The sequence below is a fragment of the Lagenorhynchus albirostris genome, chromosome 15, assembly GCF_949774975.1.
Source record: "Lagenorhynchus albirostris chromosome 15, mLagAlb1.1, whole genome shotgun sequence".
Taxonomy (NCBI): Eukaryota; Metazoa; Chordata; class Mammalia; order Artiodactyla; family Delphinidae; genus Lagenorhynchus; species Lagenorhynchus albirostris.
In genome coordinates, this window is record NC_083109.1 from 80,595,388 (window position 1) to 80,613,807 (window position 18,420).

Consider the following 18,420-nt stretch of genomic DNA (forward strand, 5'->3'; position numbering starts at 1 on the left):
AGGGGACCTGCCTGTGGTCAGTCTCCGTCTCTGTCTCTTGTCCCTCTTACTCCATTCTCTGGCCCCCGATTAAAGCTGAGTCAGAGGCGGATGCTTCCCCTCAGCTCCCAGTGCCTCCCGTGGGAACCCTGCCTTGGCGGCATCCGTTAGTCCCTCCCCGGTAAGTCCTCTCCCCACACCCTCGTGGGGCGGGGAGCCCAGGGCAGCCCAGAGACGGGGGGGAGGGGTGGACTTTTGGCCCGTTTCGTTTATTCCGTCCATCTCCTCTTCAACAGCTGCCGTGCACTCTTGTCTCACTCCTCTGACCGACCTGCAGGGAAGCGGAGAGACCCAGAGAGAGGGAAGAGACCAACCAGAGACAGACCTGGGCCAAGGAAGAGGCAGAGGCTGCAGGCTGCCTCCCTCTCTCTCCCCAGCCTGCCTTAACCGCCGTCCTTAGCCAAAGCCCCTTCAAGTTCCCCTGGGGCTCAGCCCCTCCCCTTCTCTGGGGCCCCAGGCTCCCCCCGGGGCCTGTGTCCCACCATGTCGGTGGCTGTGGAGATCTTCGGCTTCTTCATCGCAGCCCTGGGGCTGCTGATGCTAGGGGTGACCCTGACACACAGCAGCTGGCGAGTGTCCACCGTGCACGGGAACGTCATCACCACCAGCACCATCTTCGAGAACCTCTGGTACAGCTGTGCCACCGACTCCCTTGGAGTCTACAACTGCTGGGAGTTTCCGTCCATGCTGGCCCTCTCTGGTACGGGGTGGGGAGAGCTGAGGGGAGCAGAGGGAGGCGGGAGGTTGGAGAGACCCCGGCAAGGGTGGGTGCTGCCTGCAGTCTGACCTTGGGCGCCATACAGATACGGGAGGCCCAATCCAGCTGGGAGACCTGGGTTCCTGAAGCCGGGAGTGCCGGGGGCAGCCCTCTGGAACTGCGGTGGAGGCCTCACCACACGTGGCCCCCTGCTCTGACTTGACCCTCTGTCTTTGTGGCTACAAGTGCAGGCACTGGGGCCAGAGTGCCGGCTTCAGCACCTGCCTTTGACTAGCTCTGTGCCCCGGGCAGGTGACAAAATGAGCTGCATTTGACCCATCTGTAAGATTACGGTCATAATGGCACTGGTTCACCGGGTGGTCGTGAGGATTATATGCGATAAAATGCGCAAAATGTTAATGTGATGTGAGCATCTATATTCGCTCAATCAAATTCAGCATTTCAGTTTCAGGGTGGGAGTGCTGGGGCTCGTGGGGTGAAGAGGAAACCTCATCTTGGATTCTTGGGGGGTGAGATACTTAAAAGTCTCAGTAGCTTCGCCAGGCTTCCACTGGAGCATTGGTCTCACCTCCATGGTGAGTTCTAAAGGACTGTTTTAAAGGGAGTCCTCTTGCACATCTCAGTGTCCACTGTAAGCAGGGGTGTGTGTGTGTATGTGCTTGGGGTTCTTGGGTCAACGTACTTTTTTGAGCTTCTTGGCGGGCTGGAGCCTACAGCTCTTTTGGCCCAGAAAGTTCCTCCGTGGTGGCTGAAGCATCGTCCTGCTCCCTGCTCACCTATGAGTAGCACCCGCATTGTCCCCCAGGAGTCCTTCAGTCGGCCCCTCGCCAGGCCAAGAGGGGATGACAAGAAGCCCTGTGCAGTGCAGCTCCCGTGCCCTCACTGGGTGCTCACAAGGCGTCATGCTTTTCCAGGCCCCCTGCTGCAGGGGCCAGGTGGTAGGGGAAAGAGCCGAGGTCAGCATGCCACGAAATCGCCCCCGTGTATGTCAAAGGTGCTCTGAGCCGTTAGGGAGTCCAGGTGGGTCTCTCGTGCCCCCACTATTACCAGAATCTCCTGAGGCAGCTACAGGGGCTTCATGCTCTCATCCCAACCAGGATGCCCGCCCCCCCCCCAAAAAAAAGCCCTCTGTAAAAGTTGAGTACAGTCTGGGCCAGACACCCAGAACGCTGGGTGGCCAGAACAGACATTGGCGGCAGCCACTCAGCAGCCCTGGCCACCCCCTGACTTACCCCTCAACCACACCATGGTGTAAGGAGGGGCCCCAACTTGGGCTGCTGCTTGAAACCTCTCGTGAGTGTGCACGAAAGACAATGAAAGACAGGGGTGCGAGGGTGTGCTGAGCGGGAGGGCAGAGAGCGCAGCTGCCCAGGCTGAGGTTCCAGGCATTGTGCCGCACGCTTCACATGCGCCATTTCAGTGCTGATAACAGCCCCGCTGTTGGCAGTGTTAGTAACCTCATCTTCCAGAAGCTGGAAGACTGCAAGGTGTCCTGCCCAGAGCCACACAGGTGGTAGGGGGGCTGGAATCCAGACTCGTGTGTATCACGAGCCCGCTGATACTTCCTTCCCAGGCTGGTTCTGGTCCTGGGAAGGATCCTATCAATTATTCACCTCGCAGCCACCCAGCCCATGCTCTTATGGGCCCTTCAATAATCTCTCTTTGTCTACGAGAGCTACCTGAGGATCCGGAGCTGGTCTGCCCCAGGTGGGGATGGCTGGCTGGATGGATGGGGAGAAGGTGGGAACTCCGGAAGGAGCGGCTGGGAATAAGAAAATGCTCCCAGAGAACTCTGTCGCTCTTCCCTGCTCCCCAACTCTGGGCCGCTTCACATCCTCCTGGCAGGGACCCAGCCTTTCCCCTTCAACACAGGTGGCACTGCCCCACCCGGTAAAGGGGTGCAAGGTCCTTGGGAGTGCTTGGCAACTATCAAAGACAGAGAAGGAGGAAGGGGGGGCCAGAAAGGGAGCAGCCTTTTTCTTGGAGTTTGAGAAAGGGGAAACAGGCACTGAAAGCATGTGCGCTAGACTGACCTGGATTGGTCCTAGGCCCAGGTATCCCACGTTCCAGATAAGAAACTGCCCTTTACCCAGTGACCCATAGGTCACTGCTGCCCCCTATCGGTCACTCCAGGAAGAGGCTCAGTTCAGGATGTCGGGCACTGCGCTGGGCACTAAATGGGACCTAGTAGATGTGGGGAGAGGGAGGGGGTGCTTGGGTGCAGTGTCTGTAATACCCAGCAGAGCACGGCGGTTCTCAACCAGGGGTGATTTTTTGACGATGTCTAAACATTTTGATTGTCCTGTTTGGGGGGATTGCTACTGGTGCCTAGTGGGCAGAGGCCAAGGATGCTGCTAAACGTCCTACAATGCAGAGAATGCCCCCAGAACAAAGCATTATCCGGCCAAAGTGTCAGTGGCGCCAAGGAGAAGCCCTGTAATGGAGGTAGAGGCGAAGTGCGCCTGCGCAGGCGGGAGGGTAAGGCGGCGCTGAGCCTCGTTGGCACTGAGGTGAGCTCCTGGGATGGAGGGGCGTGTGACCCCTCGGCCTGACCCCTTAGTCTGGATGGGGCCTGAAGGACAGGGAGAGGACTTGAGGGCTTTTAGGGACTGAGGCCTGAGCAGATTGTATAAGGGGCTGCCTGTCGTAGCCGGGAGAGCAGATGGAGGGGAAGGGGCCGGCTCCGGGACCCATGGCTGTGTCCCACCTCCCTAGGGTACATCCAGGCCTGCCGCGCGCTCATGATCACCGCCATCTTCCTGGGCTTCCTGGGCCTCTTCCTAGGCATGGTGGGGCTGCGCTGCACGAACATTGGGGATCTGGAGCCCTCCAGGAAAACCAAGCTGGCAGCCACCGCAGGGGCCCTAAACATACTGGCTGGTAATTGGGGGCAAGTGATGGGGGGACACTGTGCCGTGGTGGGGGTGGGGTGGCCCGTGGCCCAGACTGCAGGGTTGCCTCACCTTCCCCTTTGCATTGACACCTGCCCTCTCTCCCAGCTCACCCCACTCTCACCCATACTCACCAGATCCCTTGGTTACAAATCAGTCCATCAGCAATGTTTCTTGAGCCCGCACTAGGAGCCAGGCAGTGGGAGGGACTCCAAAGGTGAGAGTTTCTGCCCTCCAGAGCTTACAGCCTGGATGGGAAGACCAGAGTTAGGACATGCGTGCGCGCGCGCACGCGCGCACACACACACACACACACACACACACACGCTGTACACAATAACAGTACCATGTGAGTCACCATCCCTTTTCAATTTGCAAAACATTTCTGCACACATCAGCTCACAACAAGCCTGTGAGGCAGGGCAGGTCTTGTCCTGTGCTCCAGATGTGGAAACAGGCTCAGAAAGGCCAGGTGGCTTGCTGGAAGACAAGCCCCAGGGGGCGGCCAGGCTGGACCTATTGTCCGGGGGCCCGGCTGGCTTCAGGCCTTCATGCACCGAGCGGTGAAGACCTGGCACAGCGCTGAGGGCTCTAGGAAGCCAAGGAAAGGGGGGTCAGGGCAGGCAGGGCTGATGGGGAAGACTGCTTGGGCTTTTGAGGATGGGGAGGACTTGGATGAGCAGATTCCCAGCGAGGAAACTGTGGTCCAGGCGCTAGAGGTAGGAATGCCAGGGCAGATCGGGGATAAACAGGGGGAAGAGGGGCTGAGGAGCAGAGTGGAGACCACAGGAGAGGTGGGCTGCGGTAGGGTCCTGGGGGCTGGATCGAGCAGCCTGCAGTTGACGTAGGAAACATAGGAAACGGAAGAGTCATGAGCTGGAGAGGGGAAACGAAAGGGATCCAGTGAAACTTGCTCTTGGACTTGAGGCCCACGTCCTGCTCTCCGGGCCGCCCTTCCTCCACAGGGCCTAGTGCGGTTCTCCTCTCTCTCCCCCAGGTGTCTGTGGGATTGTGACCATCTCCTGGTACGCCTTCCACATCACCCGGGACTTTTTCGACCCCTTGTACCCCGGAACCAAGTGAGTGTGGGAGCCCCACCCACGGGGGTAGTGGGTGGGCCTCTGCCCCACCCTGAGCTAGCACCACCTGCTCATCGTCCTTGTCCCCAGGTACGAGCTGGGCCCCGCCCTCTACCTGGGCTGGAGCGCCTCCCTGCTCGCCATCCTGGGTGGCATCTGCCTCTTCTCCAACTGCTGCGGCTCTCGGAACCAGGACCAAGGCGCCAGGTAAGGGAGGGCGTGCCGCGAGGGGCGGGGCGCGGGGCGAGGGCTGCATCTCCCTCTGACCCGGGTTCTCTCCCCTGCCAGCATCCGGCTTCCGTACAAGGCCCCGGCAATGCCCGCCAAAAGCCTCGCTGCCCGCCTGCCCACCTCGGCCTCGGATGAAGAAGGCGACAGCAGCTTTGGCAAGTACGGGAAAAACGCTTACGTGTAGGTGGCCTGGCCTGTGGACCCCATTCCCTTCCCACTGCCCCCAGTGGAGAGGGGTCCCCGTAAACCCGGGGCTGCAGGCGCAGGACCCTGCTCGCGGTAACAAGCTCAGGGCCAAGCCACGCTTCAGGCCCCGCCCCGTGCCCGGAAGCCGCGCCCAGCTCTGACCTCAGGCTCCGCCTTCCCTGTTGGAGCTCCGCCCTGGTCACGCCTCTTTCGTCTGGCCCCCTGGATCCTCTCAGGCCAAGAACAAGCTTCCTGAGAACTCACCTCTGGCCCCTGAGGCTGGACCCCTCTTAACCTTCTGAGTCTGGGTTCTGGGCCGTTAAGGGGGCGGAGGCGTCCCCGAGTGTTTGTGGTCTGTATAAATACTTGCATAAATAAATTTGTATTGCGAACTGTTCAGGGGTTGAAGGTGTCATGAGGCAGCTGGCCCAGCAAGGGACCCTGGGTGCCGCCTCAGTTCCTGGACCCCAGGCTGTCACCTGTTCTCCTCTCCATCGCCTTTGGACTGTCCCATCCAGCAGAAGAGGCGAGGAGTGGCAGGTGATTTCTAGACTGTGGCACTGTCACAACTACCGATAAGGGCCATCAAGGAGCAGATAAGGAATATCCAGCTCTAGGAACCGGAATAGCAGAGATACCCTCTGGCCAGACCTTTCTCACAGCTGTACAAGGAGACAGTTGGTCTAGAGCAGAGTTTCTTTACCTGGGCCTGAGAGTGGATATCAGAAACTGACAAGCCCTTTGAAACTGTGTCAAATCAACCAGGCCTGGTGCAAGTACAGTTTTCTGAGGACGGTTCAATAACTTCCAGAGGGACTTCCCTGGTGACGCAGTTAAGAATCCGCCTGCTAATGCAGGGGACACGGGTTCAAGCCACGGTCCGGGAAGATCCCACATGCCGCGGAGCAGCTAAGCCTGTGCGCCACAACTACTAAGCCTGCGCTCTACAGCCCACGAGCCACAACTACTGAAGCCCGCGTGCCTAGAGCCCGTGCTCCACAACAAGAGAAGCCACCGCAATGAGAAGCCTGCGCACCACAATGAAGAGTAGCCCCCACTCGCCGCAACTAGAGAAAGCCCGTGCGCAGCAACAAAGACCCAACTCAGCCAAAAATAAATAAATAAATAAATTTATTTTAAAAAATAATAACTTCCAGGGCTTCCCTGGTGGAGCAGTGGTTGAGAGTCTGCCTGCCGATGCAGGGGACATGGGTTCGTGCCCTGGTCCGGGAAGATCCCACATGCCGCGGAGCGGCTGGGCCCGTGAGCCATGGCCACTGAGCCTGCATGTCCGGAGCCTGTGCTCCGCAGCGGGAGAGGCCCCAGCAGTGAGAGGCCCGCGTACCGAAAAAAACCACAAAAAACAAACAAAAAAAAACAATAAAATAAGGCACAAATGAACTATCTACAAAACAGAAACAGACTCATAGACACATGTACCGTTTTCAACACTATTTTCTTCTTTGCTAGAAGCTACAGCAGCAAGACCGGGGCCCTGCCCTCAGAGAACTCACAGGCTGGGAGCAAACAGAAATGCAGACAGCTAGTTACCATGTAATAGGCAAGGTGCTAAGGCTACTCCAGGAATCTTCCAGTTTTTGAGGAACTAGCTATGAGAAACTCAGCAACAAACTGCTTTAGGTCTTGGGCAATGATGTCAACAGCTGAGTACTTACCAGACGCCAGGCACTGGGCTTGGTACAGTCTCATTTAATCCTCACAATTTCTGGGAGGTGGCTGTAACAGAGTCAAAGAGGCAAAGTGACCTGTCCAAGCTAGTAATAATTGGTAGTACAGTAATTAGTAAGTAGTGGGCCCAAGGGCTGAGACTGAAGACCCAAATGCCTGTTTCCCAGAATCCCTGGCTCTCCAAACTAATCCATGTCAATTATTATTATTATTAATATTTTAGTTAGTTAGTTAGTTGTGCCAGGTCTTAGTTGCGGCAAGTGGGCTCCTTAGTTGCAGCTCATGGGCTCCTTAGTTGCAGCACATGGGCTCCTTAGTTGTGGCATGCAAACTCCTAGTTGTGGCATGCATGTGGGATCTAGTTCCCTAACCAGGGACTGAACCCAGGCCCCCTGCGTTGGGAGTGCAGAGTCTTAACCACCGCACCACCAGGGAAGTCCCTAATCCTTGTCAATTAAATTTAAAGCTCATTGAGGTCTTTAGGTGGGAGCGCCCCAGTCTTCAGCCTTCCAGATCCTAGCATTAACCTCTTCTGCCCCTGCGGGCCCAGGAAGGGTCTGTGCTGCCCTACCACATGACACTGGATCTAGAAGCTTCTAGCCTCTAGAAGCTTTGGCATAGTGTAGATTCCCCAAAGACCAAGGTGTTTCCCAAGGTGGGGACCAAGTCTCCACTAGTACACAGGAGGTGGCAAAAATTGCTCAAGGTTTCCCTTGAGGAGTTAAGGTTTCAAATGGGGTTCTGGAGATCTTTCCTAGAGAAGTTCAATGAATGACTTGGGGACCCAATCAGCATCAGAGCATCAGGAGCCCCTGGGGTCTGGCTCTGTCCTATCAAGGTCAGTGGGGGAAGACTGAGTGTGTCACTGAGTAGACAAATCTTACAGCAAGCAGAACCTCTGTGATTCTTTTTATAGCAACAAAATAGGAAACAAAGTCAGTAAATTTAGGAAATAAACCAAAGAGATTGTGCTGACTCAGTGGAAATCTGACAGGAATTCCGACGCAGGTGATCACAGTGCAGCACAGAAGGTGTTTCTCAGCCCAGAAATGGCCTTTTTTTTTTTTGGCCATGCCTGTGGCTTGTGGGATCTTAGTTCCCCAACCAGGGATCGAACCCAGGGCCCCGGCAGCAAAAGCACCGAGTCCTAACCATGGGACCACCAGGGAATTCTATTTACTTTCTTGACGATACTTCTCGGTGGAGAGAAAAATAGAAAGGTTAGGATCTAGGAAAGTTTCCCTTCCTGAGAGCAAGATAATTAATCTAGGCCAAGAGTTCGCAGCCAGCAGACTGAATTCCTGATGTCCCAGTTACTATTGCTGTATAACCAACCATCCCAAGGCTCAAAGGCATAAACCATTTTATTATACACAGAGATTCTGCAAGTCAGGAATTTAGACAGGACACAGCAGAGACAGCCAGTGTCTGCTCCACGATGTTGAGGACATGGCTAGGAAGACTCAAATGGTTGAGGGTAACTTGATGTCTGGGGGTTGGAATCATCAGGAAGCATCTTCACTCCTATGATGGAAGCCTGGGCTGGGATGGCTTGAAGGCTTGGCTCAGCCGGACCCGTCAATGGGAGGACCTGCACGTGGCCTCTGGGTGTAGCCTGGGCTTCCTCACAGCATGGCAGCTTCAGGATGGTTGTATTTCTTACATGGTAGCCGCAGGCTCCCAAAGCAAGTGTCCTGGGGACAAGGCAGAAGCTGCACTGCCTTCTACCACCTTGCCTTGAGTGTCATGTGATCGCTCTTCTACCATTTTCTACTGGTCCAAGCACTCATAAGCCTGCCCAGATCCCAGGGGAAGGGGACCAAGCACCACCTTTTGATGAAAGGATAGTAAAAAATTTTACAGCCATTTTTCAAAACCACCACACTGAGGACTGTCTCTAAACCCTGTCCTCACCACCACTGAACACGAAGATGTCACCAACACCACTTGCCCAACCAAGTCTCCAGAGGAAGGGCAGGAAGCTCCTCAGGAAGACACTGGGAATATTTGGGCCAACCCCAAGGAAGTCCCCAGTAGTGGGGAGAAGAGCCTAAGACGTTCCTTAACGCCAACTTGGCTGGATCTCATTAATATCTTACTGAAGTAATTTGTGCAACAAATATTTCCTAAGCACCTGGTTGGCTATGTTGCAACAGGGTACGGGGCCTTAAGACAGCAACTCCAAGGCACTTAAGAGCTCACAGCTTGCAATCCACTTAGAGAAGGTGTGGGTGTAAGAAGCTCTAATAGCACAGAAGTTACAGCACCTAGGGCCACCGAGAACAGGGGCCTCTATACCATGAACTTCCTGACACTTCCCAGAAACTTCTGGGTTCTCTCTGCTGCTAATAATTTCACACACCACAGCCCCTGGTAAGAGGGGCTTCCTAAGGACAAGTGCTGCCTCAGACAGGCAGCACCAAGAATGAGGTCCCAGTCTCTCCCATCTGGTTAAGAACCAGAGGACAAAGACAGTGCTGGTGCCTTCTGTGGCGCCTTCTATACCCCCATCCCCACCCCTCCCCTCACTCCACTTCCCCATAACCAGTCCTGGGAGCCAGCAGTACTCAAAAGATACCCGGAGGAACTATAGAAACAAAATTTAAAAAAAAAACAAAAACAACTAAATCAATAACCCAAATAGTGACATAAAGCAGCCAAGGGGCTTCCCTGGTGGCGCAGTGGTTGAGAGTCCGCCTGCCAATGCAGGGGACACAGGTTCAATCCCTGGTCCGGGAAGATCCCACATGCTGCAGAGCAACTAAGCCCGTGCGCCACAACTACTGAGCCTGCGCTCTAGAGCCCGTGCTCTGCAATAAGAGAAGCCACCGCAACGAAGAATAACCCCTGCTCACTGCAACTAGAGAAAGCCGGTGCACAGCAATGAAGACCCAACGCGGCCATAAATAAATAAATAAATAAATTTATACATATAAAGAAAAGAAAGAAGCAGCCAAGAAATGCAAAGACCTGGGGGTGGCAGGAGAATGGGACAAAATCTTTCACGGTCAGGGACCATGAGGGGCAGACAGCGGGAGTAGGAAAAGACACAGAGCAGTGAGTTCGAGAGACAGGAGACCCATCAGCCTCACCCCCAAAACCCCACAGGACCACACAGGCAGGCTGCTCCTCGCACAAGACCTTTTATTACAACAGCGCTCTGAGGGCTCGGCCCACTGCCCTGCCACAGTCCCTGGGAGCAAGACTGGTCTTCCCTAGAGGACAGGACACGAGCTTCGTTGGGCTCCTCTCTTGGTCCAGGGGGAGCGCCTTTCCTTTCGGTGATGCCCTCTCCGAGGCCAGGTGATGCAAGGCCTTCCTCTCTGTGGACGCCTAGGGTCATACAGTCCACTTCAGGCACCTGCAAGGCAGAGGAGGCCCAGGATGAGCAGAGGGTCCAGGAGGCTGTGGGGGGAGGAGGGGGAGGGTGTGGACCCGGGGGAGGCCCCTCTCACCTGGTCTCCTGGTGGGTGCCCAGGCAGCGCACAGTACAGTACCGGGCGCCGCAGCTGACACAGGTGTAGGGGGAGGGGAAGCCACAGACAGCACAGAAGGGGCGCTGGGGCCGGGATGGGGGTCCTGCACAGGCCGTCAGGTAGTTGGGGCCCTCAGCCACACTCAGGTTCTGCAGAGACAAGGGGGCTGGCCCTGTGACCCCTCTGTCCCCTTGCAGGAACACCTGCTGGGGCCAAGATGTCTGCAGGTGCATCCCTGCCCTGTGGGGTCCTCCCCAGCCAGCTCCTCTCACCTGCTCCTCCAGCAAGGCCTGAAAGTTTTTTCGGAAGCGAAGTTTAAAATGATCACCTCGAGTTTTCTTCTTTTTCTTTCCTAGAGGTCAAGAGCAATGAGTTACTTGGCACGTGCCAAGGAAGACACTGGTTCTTTGCTTCACCGTTCCGATCCCCCATGTCCATTCATTGCCCAGGTGCCCACCTGGGTTCTAAGCCGGCCTCTCTCTACCACCCTTCCCTGCCCCCCACTTCTCCAAGCCAAGCCTTCCTCCATCTCCACCCTCCCTATATCTAGAGCTCATTTGTGTCCGAGCTCAAGGGATCTCAGAGCTCATCGGCTCCCGCTTCTTCATTCTATTGATACATACAGGAAAGGAAACTGAAGCACAGAAAGGGAGAGCAGCTGGCTCAAAGGAGCCAGAGGAGCTCCTGGATCACCCATCCCCCAGCCTGATGTCCTTACAAACCCTGACCGGGGCAGGCTCTTCCCTCCTCCTGCAGCCTTGTCTCCTGGCACCTGGCCCCTGCTTCCTCCTCCACCCGACTCACCAGTGTCTGCATCATCATCAAACTGAGGCAGCCGCTTGCCGAGCTGGGGGAGCCCTGCGTGGGGGTCGTCCTGGAAGTTGTCATTCTCCAAGGCCTCGAGCTGCCTGTTGATGCGGCGTTGCCGGGCCGCCCGGTCCAGCACCCGCCGCTGTCCAGGGTCCTGGGAGCGAACTAGATGGGATGGGGCCAGAAGAGTTATGGGGTCAGAGAAGAGAGAAGCTGGGGCGGCCTTGGCTCTGGGCCCTGTGTGGAAGACTTCCAGGGGTTGGGGAGGCACAGCTCTCTGATCTCATCCTAGTCCCCCAGCCCTTGGCCCCTGTATCTTCTCCCAATATATCACCCACTCTGGCTGCTTCCTTCCCAGCTACCTAAGGCTGCCGTTTCAGTCACTCATGCCTGTTTTCTTTTTAAAAAAATATTTATTTATTTACTTATTTATTTATTCGCCTGCGCTGGGTCTTAGTTGCGGCACGCAGGATCTTCATTGTTGCATGTGGGACCTTTAGTTGTGGCATGCGGGATTCTTAGTTGCGGCATGTGAACTCTTAGTTAAGGCATGCAGCATCCAGTTCCTTGACCAGGGAACGAACCTGGGCGCCCTGAACTGGGAGCATGGACTCTTAGCCACTGGACCACCAGGTAAGTCCCCATTCATGCCTGTTTTCTATCCTTTTGGCCCCAGCCTTTCCTCCCAATCCCAGACCCAGCCAATGAAATGCCTCCTGGAGACCTCTCACTGCTGGCCGAAATCACACAACCATGGTGACGGAGACCACAGTACACTCGGGGCTTCCAGGCTCCACTGGGACCTTGATGCACTCAGACTTCACACTCAGCAATCTCATTTCCCACCTAAAAGGAACTGAGCCACCATGGAGAGATGCTCAACCATCAGCCTACCCTCAATCATAACTGCATGGGTACCCCCGTCCCTCCATTCCAAGTGGATGCACCCCCAAGTCCCACTGCTGAACCCAAACCCTCTACCTCTAGCTCGAGTCCTCCCTGACTCTCGCATCTTCAACCCCTCCCACTCAACTGGTACTTTCCCCTCCATAGAAAAACCTGATCAACTCTCACGTGTCTATCCAACTTCATACCTACTCTGCTTTGAGAGCACAGTCCATGGTAAGTCTTATTTCCTTACCTCCCATCCACTCCTAACCAACCCCTGGCAAACCAACTTCCATTCAATGGGAACCACTCACACTCAGGACACCAGTGACCATCTAGGGCCAAATCCAGTGTGTTTGCTTGAGCTCTCCATAGCCTGAGACTGTGTCTATATGTCACATTTTAGTAATTCTTGCAATATTTCACACGTTTTCATTATTATTATCTTCGTTATGGTGATCCGTGACCAGTGATCTTTGATGTTACTATTGTAATTGTTTTCGGGCATCACAAATTGCGCCCATACAAGACGGCAAACTTGACTGATAAATGTGTGTGTGTTCTGACTGCTCTGGCAGTCGGCTGACCCAAGTCTCTCTCCCTGTCCTCGGGCTTCCCGATTCCCTGAGACCCAACAATATTGAAATCAGGCCAATTAATAACCTTACAGTGGCCTCTAAGTGTTCAAGTGAAAGGAAGAGCTACATGTCTCTCACTTTAAATCAAAAGCTAGAAATGATTATGCTTAGTGAGGAAGGCATGTCAGAAGCTGAGACAGGCCAAAAGCTAGGCCTCTTGCACCAAACAGCTAAGTTGTGAATGCAAAGGAAAAGTTCTTGAAGAAAATTAAAAGTGCTAGTTCAGTCAACACCTGAATGACAAGGAAGCAAAACAGCCTTACTGCTCATATGGAGAAAGATTTAGTGGTCTGGATAGAAGATCAAACCAGCCACAACATTCCCTTAATCCAAAGCCTAATACAGAGCAAGGCCCTAACTCTCTTCAATTCTACAAGGGCTGAGAGAGGTGAGAAAGCAGCAGAAACAAAGTGTGAAGCGAGCAGAGGTTGGTTCATGAGGTTTGAGGAAAGAAGCCAGGGACTTCCCGGGTGGCGGAGTGGTTAAGAATCCACCTGCCAATGCAGGGGACATGGGTTCGATCCCTGGTCCGGGAAGATCCCACATGCCGCGGAGCAACTAAGCTCGTGCGCCGCAACTACTGAGCTTGCGCTCTAGAGCCCACGAGCCACAACTACTGAGCCTGCGCGCTACAACTACTGAAGCCCGTGTGCCTAGAGCCCGTGCTCCGCAATAAGAGAAGCCACCTCAATGAGAAGCCCACGCACCGCGATGAAGAGTAGCCCCCACTCGCTGTAACCAGAGAAAGCCCGTGCGCAGCAACAAAGACCCAACGCAGCTAAAAATAAATAAATAAATAAGTAAATTTATTTAAAAAAAAAAATTTTTTTTTAAATAGGAAAGAAGCCGTCTCCATAACATAAAAGTGCAAGTTGAAGCAGCAAGTGCTGAGGTAGAGGGACTTCCCTGGCGTCCTGTGGCTAAGACTCCACACTCCCAATGCAGGGAGCCTGGGTTCGATCCCTGGGCAGGGAACTAGATCCCACATGCTGCAACTAAGAGTTCGCATGCCGCAATTAAAGACCCAGCACAGCCAAATAAATAAATAAATATATTTTTTGAAAGTGCTGTTGTAGAAGCTACAGTAAGTTATTCAGAAGCTCTAACTAAGGGAATTCCCTGGTGGTCCAGTGGTTAGGACTGTGCGCTTTCACTGCTGTGGGCCCGGGTTCGATCCCTGACTGAGGAACTAAGATCCCGCAAGCTGCGCAGCACAGCCAAAAAAAAAAAAAAAAAAATCAGAAGATCTACCTAAGATAATTAATGAAGGTGGCAACACTAAACAACAGACTTCCAATGTAGACAAAACTGCCTTCTATTAGAAGAAGCCATCCAGGACTTTCATAGCTAGAGAGGAGAAGTCAATGCCTGGCTTCAAAGCTTCAAAGGATAGGATGACTCTCTTGTTAGGGGCTAAAGCAGCTAGCTGGTAACTTTAAGTTGAAGCCAATGCTCACTTACCCTTCTGAACATCCTAGGGCCCTTAAGAATTAGGCTAGATCTATTCTGCCTGTGCTCTATAAATGGAAAAACAAAGCCTGGATGGCAGCACATTTGTTTACAACATAGTTTACCGAATATTTGAAGTCCATTGTTGATACCTACTTCTCAGAAAAAAAAGATACTTTTCAAAATATTACTGCTCATTGACAATGCACTTGCTCACCCAAGAGCTCTAATGGAGATGTACAACAAGATCAATGTTGTTTTCACGCCTGCTAACACAATATCCATTCTGCAGCCCATGGGTTAAGGAGTAATTTCGACTTTCAAGTCTTATTATCTAAGAAATATAGTTCATAAGGCTATAGCTGTCATAGATAATGATTCCTCTGATGGAGCTGGGCAGAGTCAATTGAAAACCTTCTGGAAAGGATTCACCATTCCAGATGACATGAAGAACATTTGTGATTCATGGGAAGAGGTCAAAATGTCAACATTAACAGGAGTTTGGAAGAAGTTGATTCCGACCCTCATGGATGACTTTGAGGGATTCAAGACTTCAGTGGAAGTAACTGCAGATGTGGTGGAAACAGCAAGAGAACTATAATTAGAACGGGAGCCTGAAGATGTGACTGAATTGCTGAAATCTCATGATAAAACTCATGGATGAGGAGTTGCTTCTTCTGGATGAGCCAAGAAAGTGGTTTCTTTTCTTTTTTTTTTTTTGCGGTACGCGGGCCTCTCACCGCTGCGGCCTCTCCCACTGCAGAGCACAGGCTCCAGACGCGCAGGCTCAACGGCCATGACTCACGGGCCTAGCCGCTCCGCGGACTAGGGGCACGAACCCATGTCCCCTGCATCGGCAGGCGGACTCTCAACCACTGCACCACCAGGGAAGCCCAAGAAAGATAAGATTAGATTTTATCTTGAGATAAAATCTACTCGTGGTGAAGATGTGTGAGGATTGTTGAAACAACAACAAATGATTCACAGTATCACATAACAGGGAATTCCCTGGCAGTCCAGGGGTTAGGACTATGAGCTCCCATTGCAGTGGGCCAGGGTTCAATCCCTAGCTGAGGAACTAAGATTCTGCAAGCTGTGTGGGGACAGACGGAAGGAAGGGAGGGAGGGAGGGAGGAGAAAGAAAGGGAAAGGAAAGGAAAGGAAAAAACAAAGACTTTTAAAAAATAGAATATTATATAACTTAGTTGATAAAGCAGTGACAGGCTGAGAGGATTGATTCCAATTTTGAAAGAAGTTCTACTCTGGGTAAAACGCTATCAAACAGCATTGCAGGCTACAGAGAAAACCTTCACGACAGGAAGAGTCAATCAATGTGGCAAACGTCACTGCTGTCTTACTTTAAGCGACTGCCACAGCCACCCCAGCCTTCAGTAACCATCACCCTGATCAGTCAGCAGCCATCCACACTGAGGCAAGACCCTCCACCAGCAAAAGAAGTTACAACGCGCTGAAGTCTCACACAATGGCTAGCATTTCTTAGCAATAAAGTACTTTTAAATTAAGGCATGTACATTTTTAAAAGACATAATGTTATTGCACACTTAACTGACTATAACGTAAAAATAAAAAAGATTTCTTTTGGCCGCGCCGAGCAGCATGTGGAATCTTAGTTCCCCGACCAGGGATTGAACCCATGCCCCCTGCAGTGGAAGCGTGGAGTCTTAACCGCCGGATAGCCAGGGAAGTCCCTAAACATAATTTTTATATGCACTGGGAAATAAAAAAATTTGTGACTCACTTTATTGCGATATTTGCTTTATTGCAGTGGTTTAGAACCAAACCTGCATATCTCTGAGATCTGCCTGTACTAAGCTCTTTGCATAAATGGAATTCTTTAATCTTTACGTCAACCTTATGAAATAGGTATCATTATCATCCCCAGTTTACTGGAGTTCAGAGGTTAAGAAACCTGTCCAAAGTTTACACAGCTATTAATAAGCACCTGGGTCAGAATTCAAACCCAGAACTGCCCAGCATCAAAAAAGATCCTCTTCAGCGCTGTACTATACTGCCTCCCTTCCAAGTACCAGGCGGTTCTGGGAATACAACCAGAGCTTACAGTCAGGTGGGGAATATAAATGATCAAATAAACAAGCACAGTACAGGATAGTACATGCTAGGACAGGGAAGTACAAAGTACTACAAAGCACATGACAGAAACACATAACCGGGGCTTGGGGTAGTCAGTCAGGAAGATTTTCCAGAGGAAAGAATAGAAGTTAGCCTGATTGGGATGGGGGTGGGGTGTCTTAGGCCTTGGTACCAGCATGAGGGAAGGCCTGGATGAAAGACTGCAGTGCCTTCAATAAATTTTTTAAAGTTCTGTATGGCTGGTACATAAAGTATGTGTGTGTGGGGGGGGATGGGGATATGAAGTTAGGCAGACCATTAAGAATCTTACCTTTAAGTATCTAAAGGAATTTGGCTTTGGGACTTCCCTGGTGGTCCACTGGATAAGACTCCGAGCTCCCAATGCAGGGAGCCCGCGTTCGATCCCTGGTCAGGGAACTAGATCCCACATGCATGCTGCAACTAAGAGTTCACATGCCACAACTAAGGGGCCCGCCTGCTGCAACTAAGACCCAGCGCAACCAAATAAATTAAAACATTAAAAAAATAATAAAATAAAGGAATTTGGATTTGGGGATTTTATGGTGAGGGTGATGGAGATCCAGTGAGGGGTTTAAAGATGACATGACTGTATTTATTACAAGTCAATCTGGCAGAGTGTTCTGACCCTCATCTCTTTTTATCTGGATTCCTCAACAGCTTCCTAACTGGCCTTCCAATCTCTGAACCTGCACTACACAATAGAGCAGCCACTAGTCACATGAGGCTACTGAAATTTACATGTAGATTAATTAAGATGTAATTAATTGGGCTTCCCTGGTGGCGCAGCGGTTGAGAGTCCGCCTGCCAATGCAGGGGATACGGGTTCGTGCCCGGACCCGTGAGCCATGGTAGCTGGGCCTGCGCGTCCGGAGCCTGTGCTCCACAATGGGAGAGGCCACAGCAGTACCACCAAAAAAAAAAAAAAAAAAGATGTAATTAATTAAGATACATAAAATTTTAAATTCAGTTTCTCAATCTTGCCACATTTCAAGCGCTCAATAGCCACATGTGGCTACTGGCTGCCATACTGAATAGTGCTGATTAAGAACATTCCCATCATCCCAGAAATTTCTATTGGACGGCGCAGCTCTAGTCGCTCCAATCCATCCTCCGCATTGAAGCTGAACTCCCTTTCTAAGAGATAAATTTGTCTGGGTCACTCCCCTGCCTTAAAAGACCTTGATGGCTCTCCACCGCCCTCTCCAGAGAGTTCAAACTCTTCAGCAGTGTATACAGTGCCTTTCAAGGGTACCTTTTCCTAGCCTTCCAGCCTCTCTCCTCTGCAAGCCCCAGAACTGTGAACTTGGCTTCCTAAGCGATTTGCTTTTTCTTGCTCTCCTACCTTGGCAGGTGCGGTTCCCGCTGCAGGGAAGGAGTCCCCACGCACCTGCACTGAGCGAAACTGTGACTTTCAGGACTCAATCCAAGCGTTTTCCTTCCCTCCAGTCCCCTCCTTCCCAGAAGCTGGGTTGGATGCCACTCCTCCCCAAGCCCAGGCACGCTGCATCCCTCTACCATAGCACGTATCACTCTGAAATGCCGTGGTAAGTCTGCGCGTCTGCCCAGCTCCCGGAAAGCCAGTTCTTGGATGCTAAGGATATTTTTTTCTTTCTCCATCCCCAGGGCCCGGCTTGCAGCAGGCATGAATAAAACGTGAACGGATGGTTTGGGGGTCTGCCCCGACGTCAGGACCCGAGGTCCTGGGTAGGAATTTAAGACTAATAACTGGTTGAGGGAATCCTAGGCCAGATTCGATTTTAGAGGAGGATAGGGGGCCAAGAGCCAGGGGCTCACATACCCGAAGTTTTCTTCTCCACCATTTTCACAACACAGCCGCCAGCTGAGCCTACTGCGCACGCGTTCTAAATCACGCGCTGTGGTTGGGTCATCACGACTTCCTGTGGCGCGTGCCCCTACGCGTGCGCAGTGTAATCCACCGCTTTGACTACGTAATGTTTCCTTAGAGACCAGAAAGCTTTCCGCCATATTTTATACGGGCAAAACTACTGCCGACCTCGGTGTAGTTGTGTATTTTGCGGGACCCTCGAAATGGGTCATTTTAAAGAGATGTTGCCAGTGATCTTTCAAGAAACGTCATTTTCCTTGGGTCTGTCTGAAGATACAGTCATCACAAAGGCATCCCATGGAGCTTCTCCCCTGGGCAGTGAAGATGATGGGCCGGAGTACCAAAGA

At 52.5% G+C, this 18,420-nt stretch overlaps 2 protein-coding genes across 3 annotated transcripts; one reads left to right on the forward strand and one right to left on the reverse strand.

The window, feature by feature from the left end:
- Positions 1-228: 228 nt before the first annotated feature.
- On the forward strand, positions 229-5,541 carry CLDN15 (claudin 15). The gene is made up of 5 exons (XM_060122124.1): positions 229-739; positions 3,473-3,637; positions 4,646-4,727; positions 4,818-4,934; positions 5,016-5,541. The coding sequence occupies exons 1-5, from the start codon at positions 523-525 to the stop codon at positions 5,140-5,142; spliced, it is 708 nt and encodes a 235-aa protein (XP_059978107.1). The 5' UTR covers positions 229-522; the 3' UTR covers positions 5,143-5,541.
- ZNHIT1 (zinc finger HIT-type containing 1) lies at positions 230-18,405 on the reverse strand. 2 transcript variants are annotated; one of them, XR_009535006.1, is made up of 8 exons: positions 18,026-18,405; positions 11,114-11,284; positions 10,582-10,661; positions 10,289-10,458; positions 9,975-10,194; positions 6,821-6,881; positions 3,783-3,896; positions 230-756 (listed from the first exon to the last, which is right to left on the reverse strand). XR_009535006.1 is itself a non-coding variant. In XM_060122125.1 (5 exons), exons 1-5 carry the CDS (start codon positions 18,045-18,047, stop codon positions 10,173-10,175), a joined length of 465 nt encoding a protein of 154 aa, XP_059978108.1. In that variant the 5' UTR covers positions 18,048-18,405; the 3' UTR covers positions 9,963-10,172. The 2 variants fall into 2 exon arrangements, 1 of the variants encoding a protein (XP_059978108.1); XM_060122125.1 differs by lacking the exons at positions 230-756; positions 3,783-3,896; positions 6,821-6,881 and having other exon boundaries at positions 9,963-10,194.
- Between the last annotated feature and the right edge of the window lie 15 nt (positions 18,406-18,420).

Coding starts and splice junctions, on each gene's coding strand:
- CLDN15 (XM_060122124.1), top strand. CDS start 523: ATGTCGGTGGCTGTGGAGATCTTCGGCTTCTTCATCGCAGCCCTGGGG. Junction 3,638..4,645: donor GGCCCTAAACATACTGGCTG/GTAATTGGGGGC, acceptor TCTCTCCCCCAG/GTGTCTGTGGGATTGTGACC. Junction 4,935..5,015: donor AACCAGGACCAAGGCGCCAG/GTAAGGGAGGGC, acceptor CTCCCCTGCCAG/CATCCGGCTTCCGTACAAGG.
- ZNHIT1 (XM_060122125.1), bottom strand. CDS start 18,047: ATGGTGGAGAAGAAAACTTCGG. Junction 10,662..11,113: donor TGATGATGATGCAGACACTG/GTGAGTCGGGTG, acceptor CTTGACCTCTAG/GAAAGAAAAAGAAGAAAACT. Junction 10,195..10,288: donor GGCACCCACCAGGAGACCAG/GTGAGAGGGGCC, acceptor TCTGCCTTGCAG/GTGCCTGAAGTGGACTGTAT.